The sequence below is a fragment of the Peromyscus eremicus genome, chromosome 8a (genome assembly GCF_949786415.1).
Source record: "Peromyscus eremicus chromosome 8a, PerEre_H2_v1, whole genome shotgun sequence".
Lineage (NCBI taxonomy): Eukaryota > Metazoa > Chordata > Mammalia > Rodentia > Cricetidae > Peromyscus > Peromyscus eremicus.
Window position 1 is genome coordinate 15,111,389 of NC_081423.1, and position 15,916 is coordinate 15,127,304.

Consider the following 15,916-nt stretch of genomic DNA (forward strand, 5'->3'; position numbering starts at 1 on the left):
CTTTTACACATGATGTTCAAAAAAGACAAGCAGGGCACATGCAGATTTAGGAGCACATTTTCCAGCTTCTAGTTTTACCTTGTTTCACTTCATTTTAAGTTTGTGCGTAGATTATTCTAGCTAACTAACCTACCTCCATCATTTTTAATCAAATGAGCCCAGGTAACTTCCCCCCCCCCCCCCGCTTTGTGCTATATATGTTGTGCCTTTACTCACGTCCTCACAAAGGAGAAAATGTTCACCAGAATGCTTAATAAAAACACTAAACCATGAAGGTCTGCATGTTCCCCAGACCCCCCACCTCAAATCCTGCGAGGTTGGAAGGAACAAGCAGAGAGCCGCAAACAGGGACTGAAATGAAAGAAGAAAGTGCCCCACAGGAAGAGCAGGGTAGAGCGGAGGGTGTGTGAACGGAGAGAGCAGCCGTTCTGAACGTGGGGCAGGACCGCCATAAGGTTTGCCCTCGGCTAGAAACTAAATGCTCCCACCATTCCCGGATGGAGGATTTCCACACGGTCCATCTTGGGCCAGAGTCAGTATTTCAGGTTAATGCCCTTTCGGAATCTTTCAGGAAACTCCAAAGTTATTTACTATACTAAGGACACTTCCCTGAGGAAATGATGGTCTGGCTAATAGGGTGGCTTCTGAGGCTGGGCTCCGGTCTCAGTGAGGACACGAGCAAGGGCAGAACTTTTCTATGGTAATCTGCTGGCTTATGGTGCCTACCTGCCAAAGAGCACTTTTCTTTGGGGACTCATCTTCACTGTGATCTTCCATAACTGAAGTGTTCTAAGGGGGAAAAACAGGTTATTTGAATTATGCCGAGTTCTGCAAAACCTAAATGACTGCAAGGCATAAACTTAGATCTCAAACTAGATAATGGATGCAAAGCCAAGAAGTCTGGCTTGTGGCTAACATGCCATTCTGGGTCAGGAAGCTAGCTTCATCTTCCATAAATCAACAGTAAGCATACAGTCTTCATTCTGGAGGCTGGCCATGACTGGAAACCAGCTAACGTGTGGGGTGCGGTGGAAGTACACCTTCATCAGCATTGGTTGTTCTATGGCTTGTGGCAGAATATTCAGAGATTCACAAGTTCCCAATGGTTGAACAAGATGTCTCCTAGAATGCCTGCTGTTCAGTAATGCACCCCATCCACCAGCAATCACAAGTGACAAGGCCCTCCAAGCACCTCCCTCCATAGCTGTTTTGGGAAATGGTCTTGCCATCTCTCCCAACAGCTATGGAGGGGTGCCCCAGCGCTCTTTCTCAAGAGGACAGTTAGTCACTAACAATCTGGCTTGCCTTCAGAACACATTTTTTTTTTTCCATTTTTGTATTTACCACACAAAGAAACTGTGTAATTATCCCTTCTGGTGACCTAGTGGCTCAGCAGACGCCCATTAACTGGAGCTTATCATGACGGGGTTTTCCCTTTGGAAGCTCCCACCTAACAGCTAAGTGGAGCCTTAGTGAGAAGGGGGAGTGGGAGGGTTGTGCTCTAAAGAACAGCTCACTAGCGGCCAGGGACTCTCTCTAAGGTTCCTTCCCAAACCTAGAACTCTCAAAGATTGGAGCACAAAACTTAACTCCAACATCGGTCCCACAGCATTTCCCGGAAGGTTCATTACAGATCTATCAAAGTTACCAACACTATGGGATCTGGTTGCATCTTCAGGGCTAAGCTTCTTTCTCAAACCCTCCTTACTTTTCCTTTACCTTTTAAGTCCTGAAATGTGTGGGCTCCACCCACAGAGACTTCCCAACAGACCAATGGGAAATCCGCAATGGTGACCTTGAGTCACCACTGAGGAGGAGTCACTACTGTCTACCTTGGTGGCACACGGAAGGAGAGCCAGAGCAAGAAACTAGACTATTGACTTGGTCACTCAGTGTGGGACCTTGGGGAAGGGAAGTCACTCATCAAACAGAGTCACAGGGTGTGGTGAGACCACCAGTGCTGTGCCTGGTGCTGAATCTCTGGTCGGAGATGCCTCCTTCCCTGCGTTGAGGACGCTACTTTCCCAAGGCTACCTTCACATGTTTATAACTTCAGTGACCTGGGCACAGTAGAATGGACAATCTTCCTCAATAAAATCTAAAAGTCCCAGAATGTCAAGGCCAGTGACAGGGTGCAGGAAATGGGGATGGGGAGGGGAATCAGTGGACAGTCCTGAAGCAGAAGAAGAGGGAGAAGAAGCGAACAAATATTTTGCTTGTGAAGCACCCCCATGTCACTATCCTTATACTACCTGGAACAGCCCTGGAGACTAACAAAGCCAACAGTTTTCCACAGAACAGGCAAACTGAGAATGTGACTCAGGACCTCATCCCTGAGCATGAAGTTACAAAGTGGCATGTCACAGTAGCAGCGGCCAAGAATGACAAGGAGATGCCAGGCAGTGGCACAGGCCTTTAATCCCAGCACTGGAGAGGCAGGGATCTCTGTGAGTTCGAGGCCAGCCTGGTCTACAGAGCGAGATCCAGGACAGCCACGGCTGTTACACAGAGAAACCCTGTATCGAAAAACAAAGAAATAAATGGCAAGGAGACAGAAGCATGGCAGGAAGAAGCACATGCAGAGCGTGGAATGATGGGAAGTTAAGTGGAGAGCCAGGCTCCTCATAATTCATAAGGTCTGTAGTATATTCTAAGCTTAAACTTTCTGGAATTGAGTATCTTGGTTCCTTACTGCCTGAGTACGGCAGTTAGAAAGAGCGGTTCTGACCTAAGCAACGTGCGGTGATTTGAATGAATCGGCTCCCACAGGCCCATAGAGAGGGGCACTATTAGGAGGTGGGGTCTTGTTGGAGGAAATGTGTCACTAAGGGGTGGGCTTTGAGGTTTCAAAAGCTCAAGCCAGGCCTAGTGGTTGACGGTCTCCTTCTGCAGCCTGCAGATCAAGATGTAGAACTCTCATCTCTGGGGCTGGAGAGACGGCTCAGTGGTTAAGAACACTGACTGCTTTTCCAAAGGTCCTGAGTTCAATTCCCAGCAGCCACATGGTGGCTCACAACCATCTGAAATGAGATCTGGTGCTCTCTTCTGGCCTGCAGGCAGACATGCAGACAGAACACTATACATAATAAATACATCTTAGGGGAGAAAAAAAACTCTCAGCTCCTTCTCCAGCATAATGTCTGCCTTCACAACACTACGCTTCCCACCATGATGAAAATGGACTAAATCTCTGAACTGTAAGCCAGCCCCAATTAAATGTTTTCCTTTGTAAGAGTTGCTGGGGTCATGGTGTCTCTTCACAGCAATAAAACTAAGACACACCATGATGTCTTTCCTGACTCAAGGAGGAATCAAAAATGTCAGGAGTCCTGCAGACTACACCAGTAGCAGCCATCGTTACAGTGGAGGTTTAAATTCACCTGTTTAAAATAGCAAAAGCATTATTTGTACAGCTGAGAGGAACATAGCTCTTCTGAAGAAATGCCAACTATTCTCTTCAGGCTGGACTACAGAAGCTAACTGATTACACTTCAGTGAAACCCTCCGAGGGCCAGACAAGCTCCCCCTCCTGCATATTTTCAGCTTCTCTTATATACTTGAGAAAAACTACCAACAGAGGACAGCACTAAAGCTACACGGATGAGGCCGGTTGTCGTGACTTCCCCCATCTCTACAGCTCCAGCTCAGTCCCTCATTTTGCTAAAAGCACCTGACCACTGGACCACAGTCCCAGTGAATCACTTCCAAACAGTATTTAATTCTACACAGCATGAGAGATGTCGAGAGAAAAAATGAGCTGGGGTCTAAGCCTATGAGAAACGCTGCCTATGCACATGAGCACACACGTCACCTGCTAGACTTCTCACACATCCCAGTAAGTGACCACCTCCCACCCATTCTGTAAGGAGCTAGAACTCTTGAGTCAGTGTAGTACTGCTTCCCTCAAGCAGCCCCCAGGAGTAACATCTGCTGTGATAGCTCAGCATGCATCTGCCAACACTGGACCATGGCACAGTCTTCGTCCTCCCACTTCAACAAAGGAAAGGGCCACTCTGACAATTGCCAGCAGAAGCCTCTTCTCCATCACCTTCACAATCTGCTCTACGGATTGTGGGGAAGTGATGACGGTAACAGTGCAGCAAACTTCTCGTAAGAGAGCTATTTGTGCCATGCAGGCACCACACACACACACACACACACACACACACACACACACTTTCTATATCACTGAGTTTGACTTCTTAAAGGCAACAGGTCCAGGGTTCAGGTGCAGTCAAGGTTAGTGACACACATCCAAATTCTCAGGTGAAACCATGGGGTCAGCCAATCAGGTTGAGAGAGGTTAAATACCCATCTGGCTCCCTCATCCCTGCCTGCTTGTCATCACTTCTTGTCTTCTACATCTATCTGCCAGGAGCACAACATGCAAATAAGTAAACACTTAACCCTACCTACTCTGAACCCACCACCAAACAATACCATCCAGGAAGCAGCAGCTGAGATCTGGGGAGGCTGCCCTGGGTACTAATGGTATTTAGGGACAGAAAATATCTTGTTATGGCAGCTGCATTATGAGACATAAGAGGCATCCCAGGCCTCTACCTATGCCTGAAGCATGGCAATGTGACCACTTGTCCGGAGAAGAGGAAGGCAAAATCACCCTGCCCACTTGAAAGAAGTCCTCTAGGAGTGTGTGCTGTGCACTGGCCTTCAGAAAACACCACAGTCCCTCTGCTTGGCCCCAGGGACAGTATGTGAGGCTCTTCACATACAGGGTGACTGGTGCACGGTCATGTAGCTCTCTGTGGAGTGTGAGGAGATTATATACACACTTCTGGGCTAAGTCCTGCTTACCATCAAACTAGTTATTTGAGAATCTTTAATTATAAGAGTTCTTACTAGAGGTCCATGGGCTTTAGGAAAACTTTTATGAGTTCTTTGAGTAATTTTGGTTTATGTCTCTGTTTAAATCTCACTGCTATGGCAAAATGGGGTGGCTATGTGGCAGCGGGAGCCTAAGGAACGAAGCTCCACTGATGCCACCACAATGTACCCAACCCAAAATGCAAGACTCCAGAACTGCCGAATGCCACTGGAATCAAATGCACTGCTGGCATCTTCTGCAAGTGGCGTTCAATTACATTAATGACAGCACTACACACCTTACCTGACAGTTCTCCAAGGGCAGAACCAACAACGGTTCCATTTAAAAACCACGCTGTGCAGGCGCCATAGCCACGTGGAGAAAGACAGCAGAGAGAGTGCCACCTGCAGTTAGTTGGTCCTCTCCTTCTATCTACTGTGCGGGTCCCAGGACCAAACTCAGCTCAACAAGCTAACTCACCTTTACCCATCAAACCCTGCTCTGCCAAACAACATTACCGTTTAATGATGGCCCACAACAGTCAGGCTTTGAAACTTTGAAAACTTTACGTGAATTACCTCTATTCCTTACCACAACCTGCATGACAGTACATATATTACATTCTGCTCTACCAATGGCGAGAACCCTGACTCAGACATACTATGCAATTTGCCTGACGTCTCCCATCAATAAGCGTCAGGTTTCAAAGTCAGCCTCTTCCTACACGCATGAGTACCCCCTCAGGAACAGGGCACACACAGCAGCTGAAGCCTTGTGAAGAGCCCAATCTTCTTCTGAAGACACTTTTTCTACCACCACAATCGAACTACAGGCACTGAGGATATGGCCTTCAGAAACACCATTCTATACAGGTCCCCAGGGGAAGGACTGTAATCTCAGGTTTCTGAGAGGCTGGGGCCAGAGGATCATTGGGTCTGAGGCAGCTTAGGCTAGAGGGTGAGTTCCAAGCCACCAGGGACAATTTCACCAGACCATATGTCTCTGGACTACAGGTAAAAAGAAGGCTGGTACACCTGGGGAGTAGAGTGCTGGCCTGGCATGCCCAGGTCCTGGGTTCCACTCTCAAAGCAGACCCACCCAGCATGCCGAGCATTGATCAGCAGGATAAATTTTCACCCTGAGGAAGAAACATGGGCTTGATCAGTTGGATCAATTAGTAGGATCTCCATTAAATGTATCCAATCAAAGATAAAAGAATAAAAAATTCCAGTTGTTTTTAAAAGGCTACTTTTGATAATGTCCTAAGACACACGCATGGTCTGTGACAAGGGCCCAGCAGAAGTGGCCACCTTCTCCACAGTGACTCTGTTGACACTTCCCCCAGACTGGAACAGGAAAGCTCAGCAGATGTCAAGGGAGTCTCCGTGCTTCCTGCCTTCTCCAACAGTCCTGACAATCCAGGCTGGTTCCAACCCCTCAGCTCCTTCCTCTTGGCTTGCCAATGAGCAGTAGTTTCTTTGCTGCTAAGTGCCACCAACCAACACAGAATATCTTTCACTTCAAAACCTCCCTACTTTGAGAATCATCTAAAATGAACAATCATTATTTTAAAAAAACTGCAAATTCTGCAGTAAAGACATTCCACCCTGACAACAATAAATTTTCCACACAAAAATAAGTCTCTTGTGTGCTTTTCCAACTGCTGATTGTAACCCACGAATCAATTTAATGAGCTACAACCAGCATTTTTAAATCTGAAGAGGAGGAGGAGAAGAAGGGGCAGGAAGGGCAGGAGGAGATGACCACGTTAGGCATTCACCTAACCCACAGAGTAAAGCACAAATTCCCAGAAAAGGCTCTGGGCACGGTGGATGGGTGAGATGTGTAGAAAAAATCCAAATTAAACAGAAAGCAGAGACCGTCATTGCAAGCAGCATAATATGCAATCAAACTCCTGAATGACAACAACTTTCTAAGTCTCTGGGAAGTAGAGGTCAAAAGAGGATGAAATGGGCTTTTACATACTTACAGAGTAATTTCACAAAGGACACCAAAAAGTTATTAATACTTATTAATGTGGTTTTCAAGACATTTCTCTGTCTTCTCCAAGGGGAAAGGGTTTAAGTTATTGTTCGAGTTCTGTGTGTTTCTGAGACAGGTCTCAGCTGTCTGCGGGCCAGGCACAGGTGCTGCACACCACCACACCCAACTCTCACTGTGGCTTTCATTGGCCCTCCCTAGTGATTAGTGGTTCCTTTCCACCCAGAATTCCACTGTATTAACTTTCCTGAGTCTGGCTTCCTCTGTTTGGCACTGTATCACTAAAATTCTTAAATACAACAGGAGTTTGTTCATTTTGTTTCTGTACATTATTCCAAGAATTATTACCACTGAGGATGGAGCTCAAAAGCAGAGTGTATACCTGCAACGAGGCCCTGGGTTCTGTCTCCCACACTCCCAAATGAAGCCGTGAATGCACTCAGTCACTCCCACCCCAGCTTTCCTTTCGTCTCCCTTGGTGCTTGGGGTATGACCTAGGGCCTTGTGCCAGCGAGCCAAGCACGTCTGGGCCACACCCCAGCCCACTTTCAGCATTTAAAAATAACTACCGTGTCTTCCGCTGTGCACGTGTGCAATACCAGGGTCTACTTACAAGTGCAGCTGGGTCACTGCAGTCTCTATTGACATTCCCCCAAAGTGTATGCCTGGCTACAGTTTCATAGGGGTCTTCAATCACAGTATTTCTTTTTTCCCTAGCCTATCCCTACAGTACCGTTGCTTTTCCAGCCATAAGGTGATACACAGTTCCCTTTTTGACTTCAAGTGTAACTGATAAACATGTGGAGTAAGTAAAAGAACAAATTACAGTACGCAGATGCACGGCTGTATCTCGGTATCCACGTAGGCCTAATCTCAGGAACCTCCCCAAACACCAAAATGGAAGGACAACTGTATGTTTGCACTTAAACTACATACATGCTCTTTAAGTCACCTCTAGACTCCTCACAATCCTGCCCCTGAAATGCTGTGAACAAGTAGCCATCACACTGTACTGTTCAGTAAATAATGACAGCGGGAAAAGGGTGTACACAACCATTACAGACATAAGTAGGTATTTTCCTTTTGTGTGCTTTTAGTATTGAGGTTGGTTCAATCTCCCAGGGCAGGTAAACAGCCATCTGTATACTACAAAATGTGAAGACAGTCCATCTATTACAGATTGGTGAGATTTTTTTGTAAGATTTATTTTTATTGTGTATGCCTCCATGTATGTCTGTGCACCATGTGCATGCCTAATACCTACAGAGGCCAGAGAGGACACCGGAAGCCCTGAACTGCTGCTCTAGAAGACAGCTGTGAGCTGCCATGTGGGTACTGGGAACTGAACCCAGGTCCTCCCCAAGAGTAGCAAGTATACTTAACCACTGAGCCAACTTTCCAGTCCCTGGAGATACTAATTTAACAATGAAAAGGGTCTGTGCCAAACTGAATTAAGATCTCATCATGCAAATAAAACAAACTTTAAGAATAAATAAATGAATAAATAAAATGCACTTAAACATTTACTTAAAAATGTATCTCCCTTAACATAGACAGCCAGGAAAAGCAAGAGATCCACGCCAAGACCACAGACACATGCTGTAGTCTTGGGGAAACAGAAGCCAACTACCAAACTCTCCAGCAGGTTCAGCCCTGCTAAATGCCACTTGGCATCTCTGTGCCTGCACACTCCTTCACAAAACAGATGACAAGAATGTCGCAAAGGACCTCACCGCAAGAAAACTGTCAGAGATACCCCAGCACTCAGAAGGGCTCCTTTGACCTGTAACCGGCACAGAATGGATATGGTTGGGTCTGTTCACTCTACCAGCTTAGCACTTAGGATACCTCTTGGCATCTGTAAATGCAGAAGTAAAATATATGTCCATAATAAATACTAGCTACTCTCCCATCTTCTAGAAACCACGCAGAAAGAAGTGGTGACTTCATAATGTAAGGATTATTATATCACTAGCCTGCTACAGCGTCCCAGCCTACAAAGGGGCGTGCTCTCTGTGCCCTCTCTCTTTTCTGTATCGCCTCTCCTTCAGTATTCTCCCTCTCCCCTCTCCTCCCCTCTCCCTCTCTCTCCCTCCCTCCCTCCCTCCCCGCCCCCTCTCTCTCTCTCTCAATAAAGCTCTAGGAAGGTAACCATAGCTCGTGATTCTTCGTGATTCTTCCGCCACCACAACATCCATTGGCATACGGCTAGCCACGGGCGCCGCCACTTAACCAACACATAACCCTTGTTCCTTTCCTCTATTTCCATGTCCTTTACAAGACACACAGGAAGAAAGCCATGCCGCCATTTCTGACCCTCTCATGCTAGAAACAAAGTCACCTGAGAGACAGACACCCTTTCTTTTCCTCAAGCGCTGGTTACCTAGGCAAAAGACCTCAACTGAATAATGTTAAGTATTCCAAGGGGCCAGACAGTGGCTGGAGTGTAGTTCAGTGGTAGGGCTCTTGCCTGTACAAGGTCCTGAGTTTGCCTCCAGCATGGGGTGGGAAGAGAATTCTGGCATCTCCCTGAGACAGCAGACAAGTCTAGAAAGTACACTTATTCTTCAAGAACGCCCTTAAAAGTAAAACTTTTTAATTTACTCCAAGAAGCCAGGGAGGAGAGGGTTTCTGTAGAAACACCAACAAAAATGGCTCAAAAGCACAGGGTCATGAGGAACACACCACAAAGGGAGCCATCTACTTAAGTACAAAGACCGACCCAGAGAGCCGGAACCCCAGTGCAAAGCCTGCGCCCCAACTCAAAGCTGTCAAGTTACAAACTTGACTCCGGAAAGTCACTGGAGCCCTCTCTGGGGTAGTCTCTTCTTTTTATAAAACAGGGAGACATCCTACCTGTGCTGCTGGCATAGAAAACATCTCCAATAAAACACAGCTCATGAGTCAAGACAATTCAAAGCTCGCAAAATGGTTCTTTATCTGGGTTTGCGTCTACTAAAAGAAAGCAAGAAGCACCTACCAGTGACATCTGCCCAAGTTAGAAATACCATATCACATCACAATCACTACTTAGTTATTGTCCAACTACAGCTTGTCAGGTCTGTCTAAGATTAAAACATAACACCAAAGAAATTACAGATTATATCCTGATGGTTACATTTACAATGTGGTAGCTACCATTTACTAAGTAATGAAAACTGGGGAAGAAAAAGGGAAACAAAAACCAACAATCAAGGCCCACCAAAAGCTCACCTTAAAGAATAGAGATAGACCAGGTGGTGGTGTCAGTGAACACCTTTGATTCCAGCACTCAGGAGGCAGAGGCAGGTGGATCTCTGTGAGTTCAAGGTCAGCCTGGTCTACAGAGCAAGTTCTAGGCCAGCCAGGGCTACACAGAGAAACCCTGTCTCAAAAATAACAACAAAAAAAACCCCACAAAAGAATAAAGAAATAACAGTTTCAACACAATGGCAGTCAAAGTACCATTAGGCTTCTGTGGGCGAGCCTTCCCCCCTGTCCTCCCTGCCCTCCCCCACCATCCCCTGCCACAGACACGTTGAGCTGATTTAAAAGTTCATAGAGAAATATAAAGGGCCCAGGAGAATTAAAGCAATCTAATAATAAACTAAGCCAGGGGATCCACACCACGGAATACCAAGTACTAGTATATAACTATAATAAAGGACAGCTCCGCAAACAGACATGTAGACAAATGATCAATGGAAGGACACTGATCCAAACACAAATCCACATATTAAATTTACCTGACTAAGCACTAGTGACCCTATGGTGCAGTAGGAAGAGAATGGACTTTTTAGTTAAAACACCACAGCACCTGTTATTTTAAAGATATCTTAAGCCTTCTCCCACACAATCTATTCTACATCAGAGATCTAAATGTAAACAATAAATAATAAAGCTATTACTATTTACCTACAACACATTCTTAGGATCTTGGGATGGGCAAATTTTCTTAAACAGAACACATTATTTACTGTCAAAATAAATGTGATCATTTATACTAGAGTTAAATAACTCCATCCCTAGAAAGCATCGCATGTATGGGTGTGCACATGTGTGTGGATGTGGGTGGAGACCAGAAGTCAATGTCAGCTGTCTTCCGTGATCTCTAATTCATTTCTGAGACAGACATTCTCTGAATCTGGAGCTCCTGTCTCTGACTCCCCAGAGCTGCAGTTACAGACGTGCACCGCTGCCCCTGGCTTCTTATGGGTTCTGGGGTCCTCCTGCTCGTGCAGAGACACTTTACTGGGTGAGCCATCTTTCCCAGCCTCTGACAGCAGTAAGTGAGCAAGAAGTCTGCATATGGTGACAGTGAAACACGCGACAAGGGACTGCACTGCACACGAGAACGACACAGAACACATCTTTAAAAACAAATTCCACACATAAATTAAATTCCAAACAGGTAAAGACTTACATAGGAATTACACACACATGCATAAATAAATATATTTTTAAAAATCCAAATAACCATAGTACTGCCTCATAGAGATAGAACTATAAAATGTGTATGCACACACATGAAAACTGTTTACTCCAGCCCATAATTTGTGAGATGAACAGGAAGTAAAGACGCTGTTTTTAGCTCTATTAATTATAACATAATGAACTTTTGTGCCTACAACTGCCTCTGATTTGGGTTCCCAGAAACCCAGCAGATGCTTAGGAACCTGTATTTCATAAATGGATGACCAAACCGACTTTGATTCTCTAACTTCTCGTGTATTTTCCTGAGAACAGACTTCACATCCTTTATCTAACAGTCACTTTCACTCTTCACATTTCCTGCTCTGTGACCAGAGAGGACACTTCTTCCTAACAGTCACTCGGAGTCTAGGAATAGTCATGAAGCCAGCTTTAAGGTTCTTCAAACAGATTAATGACACCAGAAGAAAACTTGGGAATCTGAAGAAGGAATGAAGAAATAAATGCAAAAAAGAAAAACGATAAAAATCAGACTATATACACATTAAGCTTAACTAACAAACACAAGATGTTGCTAAAAGAAATTAAAGACACAAACATTTAGATCGATAAGACGCAATCAGTATCACCAGAGTCAGAAACACAATGCAATCTCTGTCACAATCTCAAGTGCTTTTGGAATAAAGAAAAATCTATCCTAAAACTTTCATGAATCTCCCACAAGACCACAAACAGGAAAAAAAAAGTGTGAAACAGGAACAAAGTTGGGTTTCAAAGAGTTTGAAATTCAAGCTTACAAGGCAGTAGTAATCAAAACGTGGCTCCTCAGAAAGACACAACAGAACAGCCAGCTGCAACAGACATGCTCAGAATACCTAATTTCAAGACCCATCCACTACTAAAAACTGTCAGGCGACACTTTAAACACGATTGCCTCTGATTTAATTCCCAGAGCCCCAGAAGATGCTTGGGAACCTGTACTTCATAATGGATGACCATAAGGAATGCTGAAGGTGAGACTTTAAAACATCTATGCAATCCCAGCCCCCTGAAGACAGAGGCAGGTGGATCTATCTCTGTGATGTGGCCTGCCTGGTTTACAGAGTGAGTTTCAGGCCAGCCAGGGGTATGTAATAAAACCCTATCTCAAAAAATATTTTAAAAAATAAAAAATAAAAATGTACCTAACACATTAATTAATTAATTAATGTTACAAGATGAGCTATTTCCCCCATACTCAAGAACAAAGCTAGAATGTCCATTCACGTACCAAAACAAATTTTACTAGTCGCAGCCAGTGTAGCAGAGCAAGAAAACACAAAACACTAAAAATATCACTGACAGCATACTTGTATAGGAGGAGCTGGAGGAAGAGGAGGAAGAGGAAGAGGAAACCCACACAACAAAGTAACAGTAATACACGACACTAGCAGAGCCACGGGACACAAAGAATGCGGTCGTCAATAGTAACACGCCACCCAGGCACTCAGCAAAGCCAGAGGGCACAGACAGCAGCAGCAGCAGCAGCAGCAGCAAAAGAAAGGAAGCCTGGGACTTGCTGGTGCCTCTACAAGCCACAGGCGGCACAGACATGACGTCACAACTGATGGGGTGAAGGGTGCATGGTAAGAGGCAGCCTTCCCAAGACAGTTCTTAAAGACAAAATATAACTATGGACAGCACTCTGTGGGAGAAAGTCCTTACTTAATAAAGAACAGAGTCTACAAACCCCTATACTAACACCAACCACACTTACTGGAAAAAGTCAACTTTCTGGTTAAAGTCAGACAAATCAATACTTTCAACAGCGTGCTAGAAATCCGAGCTAGTCCAAACACAGGATGGGAGGATGGTAAAACTTTCATTCACATATGACTTGACTAAAAACACAGACGAAAAGGGGGGCTGGAGAGAGGGTTCAGTGGTTAAGAGCATTGTCTGCTCTTCCAGAGAACTGAGTTCAGTTCCCAGCACCCACACAGCGGTTCACAAATGTTTGTAACCATCATTAATTTATCTGACAACCACAAGATGCTGCGAAAAGAAATTAAAGACACCAACATTTAGACACCCTGTTTCCACAGATCACAAGACTTAAGCTGTAAGTATTACCACAGAGTCAGAAACACAATGCAGTCTCTGTCAGAATCCCAAGTGCTTTCGGAAGAAAGAAAAATCCATCCTAAAATGTCTGTGAATCTCTAACAAGACCACAAATAGAGGAGAAAATTGTGAAAAATAGGAACAAAGTTGGGTTTCCCAGGGCAATCAGATTCCAGGGCATCTGATGCCCTCTTCTGGCTTCTAAGGGCACCAGACACGCACAGACATACATGCAAACATCCATACACATATTTAAAAAAAATAAATAAAACCAGGTGGAGCTGAGTTTAAGGCCAAACTGGTGTACAGAGTGAGTTCCAGGACAGGCACGGGTACACAGAGAAACCCTGTCTCAAAAGCAAACAAATAAAAAAGCACCCAACCCAACCCCCAACACCTCAAAGAGGAAACACAATACATCATGGGTAGAAACTAAGAGAACAGAGTCCTAGAAGGAAAGTATCTGGGATCTATACCAGGGGCAGAAGGCTTGCTCAGCATGCACAAGGACTAGATTCAATCCCAAGCACTGGGTGGAGAAAAGAAGAAAAAGAATCCTGAAATGGTTCTCCATACACTATTCTCAGGACAAGACAGCTCTCAAGAGGACAAGCCGATGAGGTGGGCAGCTCTTAGAATTAGGGACCAAACTTCATACTGCCTACTGGAGAGACTTAAAGTCATCTGCTTTTCAACTGTGCCTAAAATGGACAAAAGCTAAGAAATAAGCTCCAAAGCAAGAAAGATTAGAAAATGATAGTTTGTGATTTAAAGAACATCTTAAAACTAGGATTTTTTATGATAATTCCTATAAAAAGTAACTCTTCAAAAACTAATGCTACAGGGCCGCTCGGTATTCAGGAATGGTTGTGTCTGTGGACTGGTTGCTCTAGACTTCTCTGGTTTTTGCTTTATAACTTGTTGTTGGAAAAGATAGCTCAACATTATACAGATGTTTTCCCCCAATTTATAAGTCAACACACCTCCAAAAAAAAAAAAAAAAAAAACTTCTCATGGGGCAAAATAAGTAGATACTCAAGCTCATATGGAAACATGAACCTGTATGAGTACTCAGGAAAGACGGCGGGAGAGGGGAAGGGGGAAAGAGAGGGAGAGGAAGGGGGGAGAGGGGAAGGGGGAAAGAAAGGGAGAGGAAGGGGAGCTTCTGGGGGTGGGGGTGGGGTCACCCAGCCTCTCTAATGGAAGAGCTTCTGGAACACTGAGGCAGAAGGAAACTTTCAACCTTTGCAAGCCTCAGTCTCTGTCCCGAGCACTCACAGTATTTTTCTGCACAGTGTGAAAGTTAAGGCATCAAGTAAACAGCAGTGGCTGTGTTGTGTGACTGTGTTTACATAGCCAGGGCTGGATTTGGACTGTGGGTCAGTATGCCAAATTCTGGGCTAACGGTAGAGAAAGCCCAGAAATAGACCCCAGTACTCAGGAACACTTAGCCCAGGATAAACAGTGGCAGCTCAATGACTGGAGAAGCTCTGAACAAGTAGTGTGGGGACAACTGGCCAGCAACTTGGGAACATAAAATTAGATCTACACTTCACAGAACCTACATCAACACATGTAAATCCTGGGGGGAAACATGGATTAAATTGTTATAGCCTAGGATAGCATGCACAACCCTTTGGGAGGAAAATCTGGTAACATATACCTCTTCATCTAACAATGCTGCCACTAAGAATTTTCACTGAAGAAATACTAAATTCAACCATACTATGAAAATATCTGTGTACACTGTTTCTGGGCATCAGCGTTACAAGGCTGGCACCGCTACAGTTTCAATTATCTCATCAGCTCAAGTTCGCTGTTTTTTTTAAATAGTAAAAAGTGTTCATTTAGTACATTTACCTTTCAGTAATGTATTTCCTAGGTCCTAAGACTAAACAAGTGAAAAACTGGAAAGTCTAAGTCAAATTTCTCAGTGTTAGAAAGGCAATTACAAACTAGGCATGGTGGCGCACGCCTTTAATTCCAGCACCAGAGAGGCAGAGGCAGGGAGATCTCTGAGTTCAAGGCCAGTCTGGTCTATAGAGCGAGTGAGTCCTAGGACAGTCAGAGCTACACAGAAAAACCCTGTCTTGAAATGCCATAAGCAAACAAACAAGCAAACAAATAATGATCGAACAATCAAAAGGGAATTACAGATATAGAAAGGGTTGTCTAGTTGGGTGTGGTGTCTCACTGAGGCTGAAGAAGTGAGGAAGAATGCTCCAAGTTTGAGGTTAACCTGGACTACACATGAGTTCCAAGAAAAATAAGGCCAATTTGGAGGCAGTGGGTATAGATCAGCAGTGTATCACATGCTTAGCATGCAAGAAGCCCTGGGATCAATCCTCAGCATCAGCGCCACCCCCCGACCCGCCACAAGACAGGGTTGCTCGCTATGTAGCTCTGGCTGTCCTAGAACTTATTACATAGACCAGGCTGGCCTTGAACTCACAGAGATCCTCCTGCCTCTTAATCCCAGCACCAGGGAGGCAAGGTGTGTGCCACCACTGCCCGGCTCAAATTTTTTTTTTTTAAGAAGTGAGCACTCAGTTCCTTTAAAAATGTAAATTAAGACAC

At 44.8% G+C, this 15,916-nt stretch overlaps 1 protein-coding gene across 3 annotated transcripts in view; it reads right to left on the reverse strand.

Annotated features, from left to right (window-relative positions):
• The window catches only part of Fbxw11 (F-box and WD repeat domain containing 11), a 101,159-nt gene that overhangs the window by 34,967 nt on the left and 50,276 nt on the right, over window positions 1–15,916 (reverse strand). The window contains exon 2 of one of the 3 annotated variants that reach the window (XM_059270232.1): window positions 727–789. The exons of the other annotated variants lie outside the window; for them this stretch is intronic. Within the exon in view, the coding sequence (XP_059126215.1) occupies window positions 727–789 (63 nt within the window). The remainder of the gene's footprint in view (window positions 1–726; window positions 790–15,916) is intronic. 3 annotated transcript variants of the gene reach the window in all.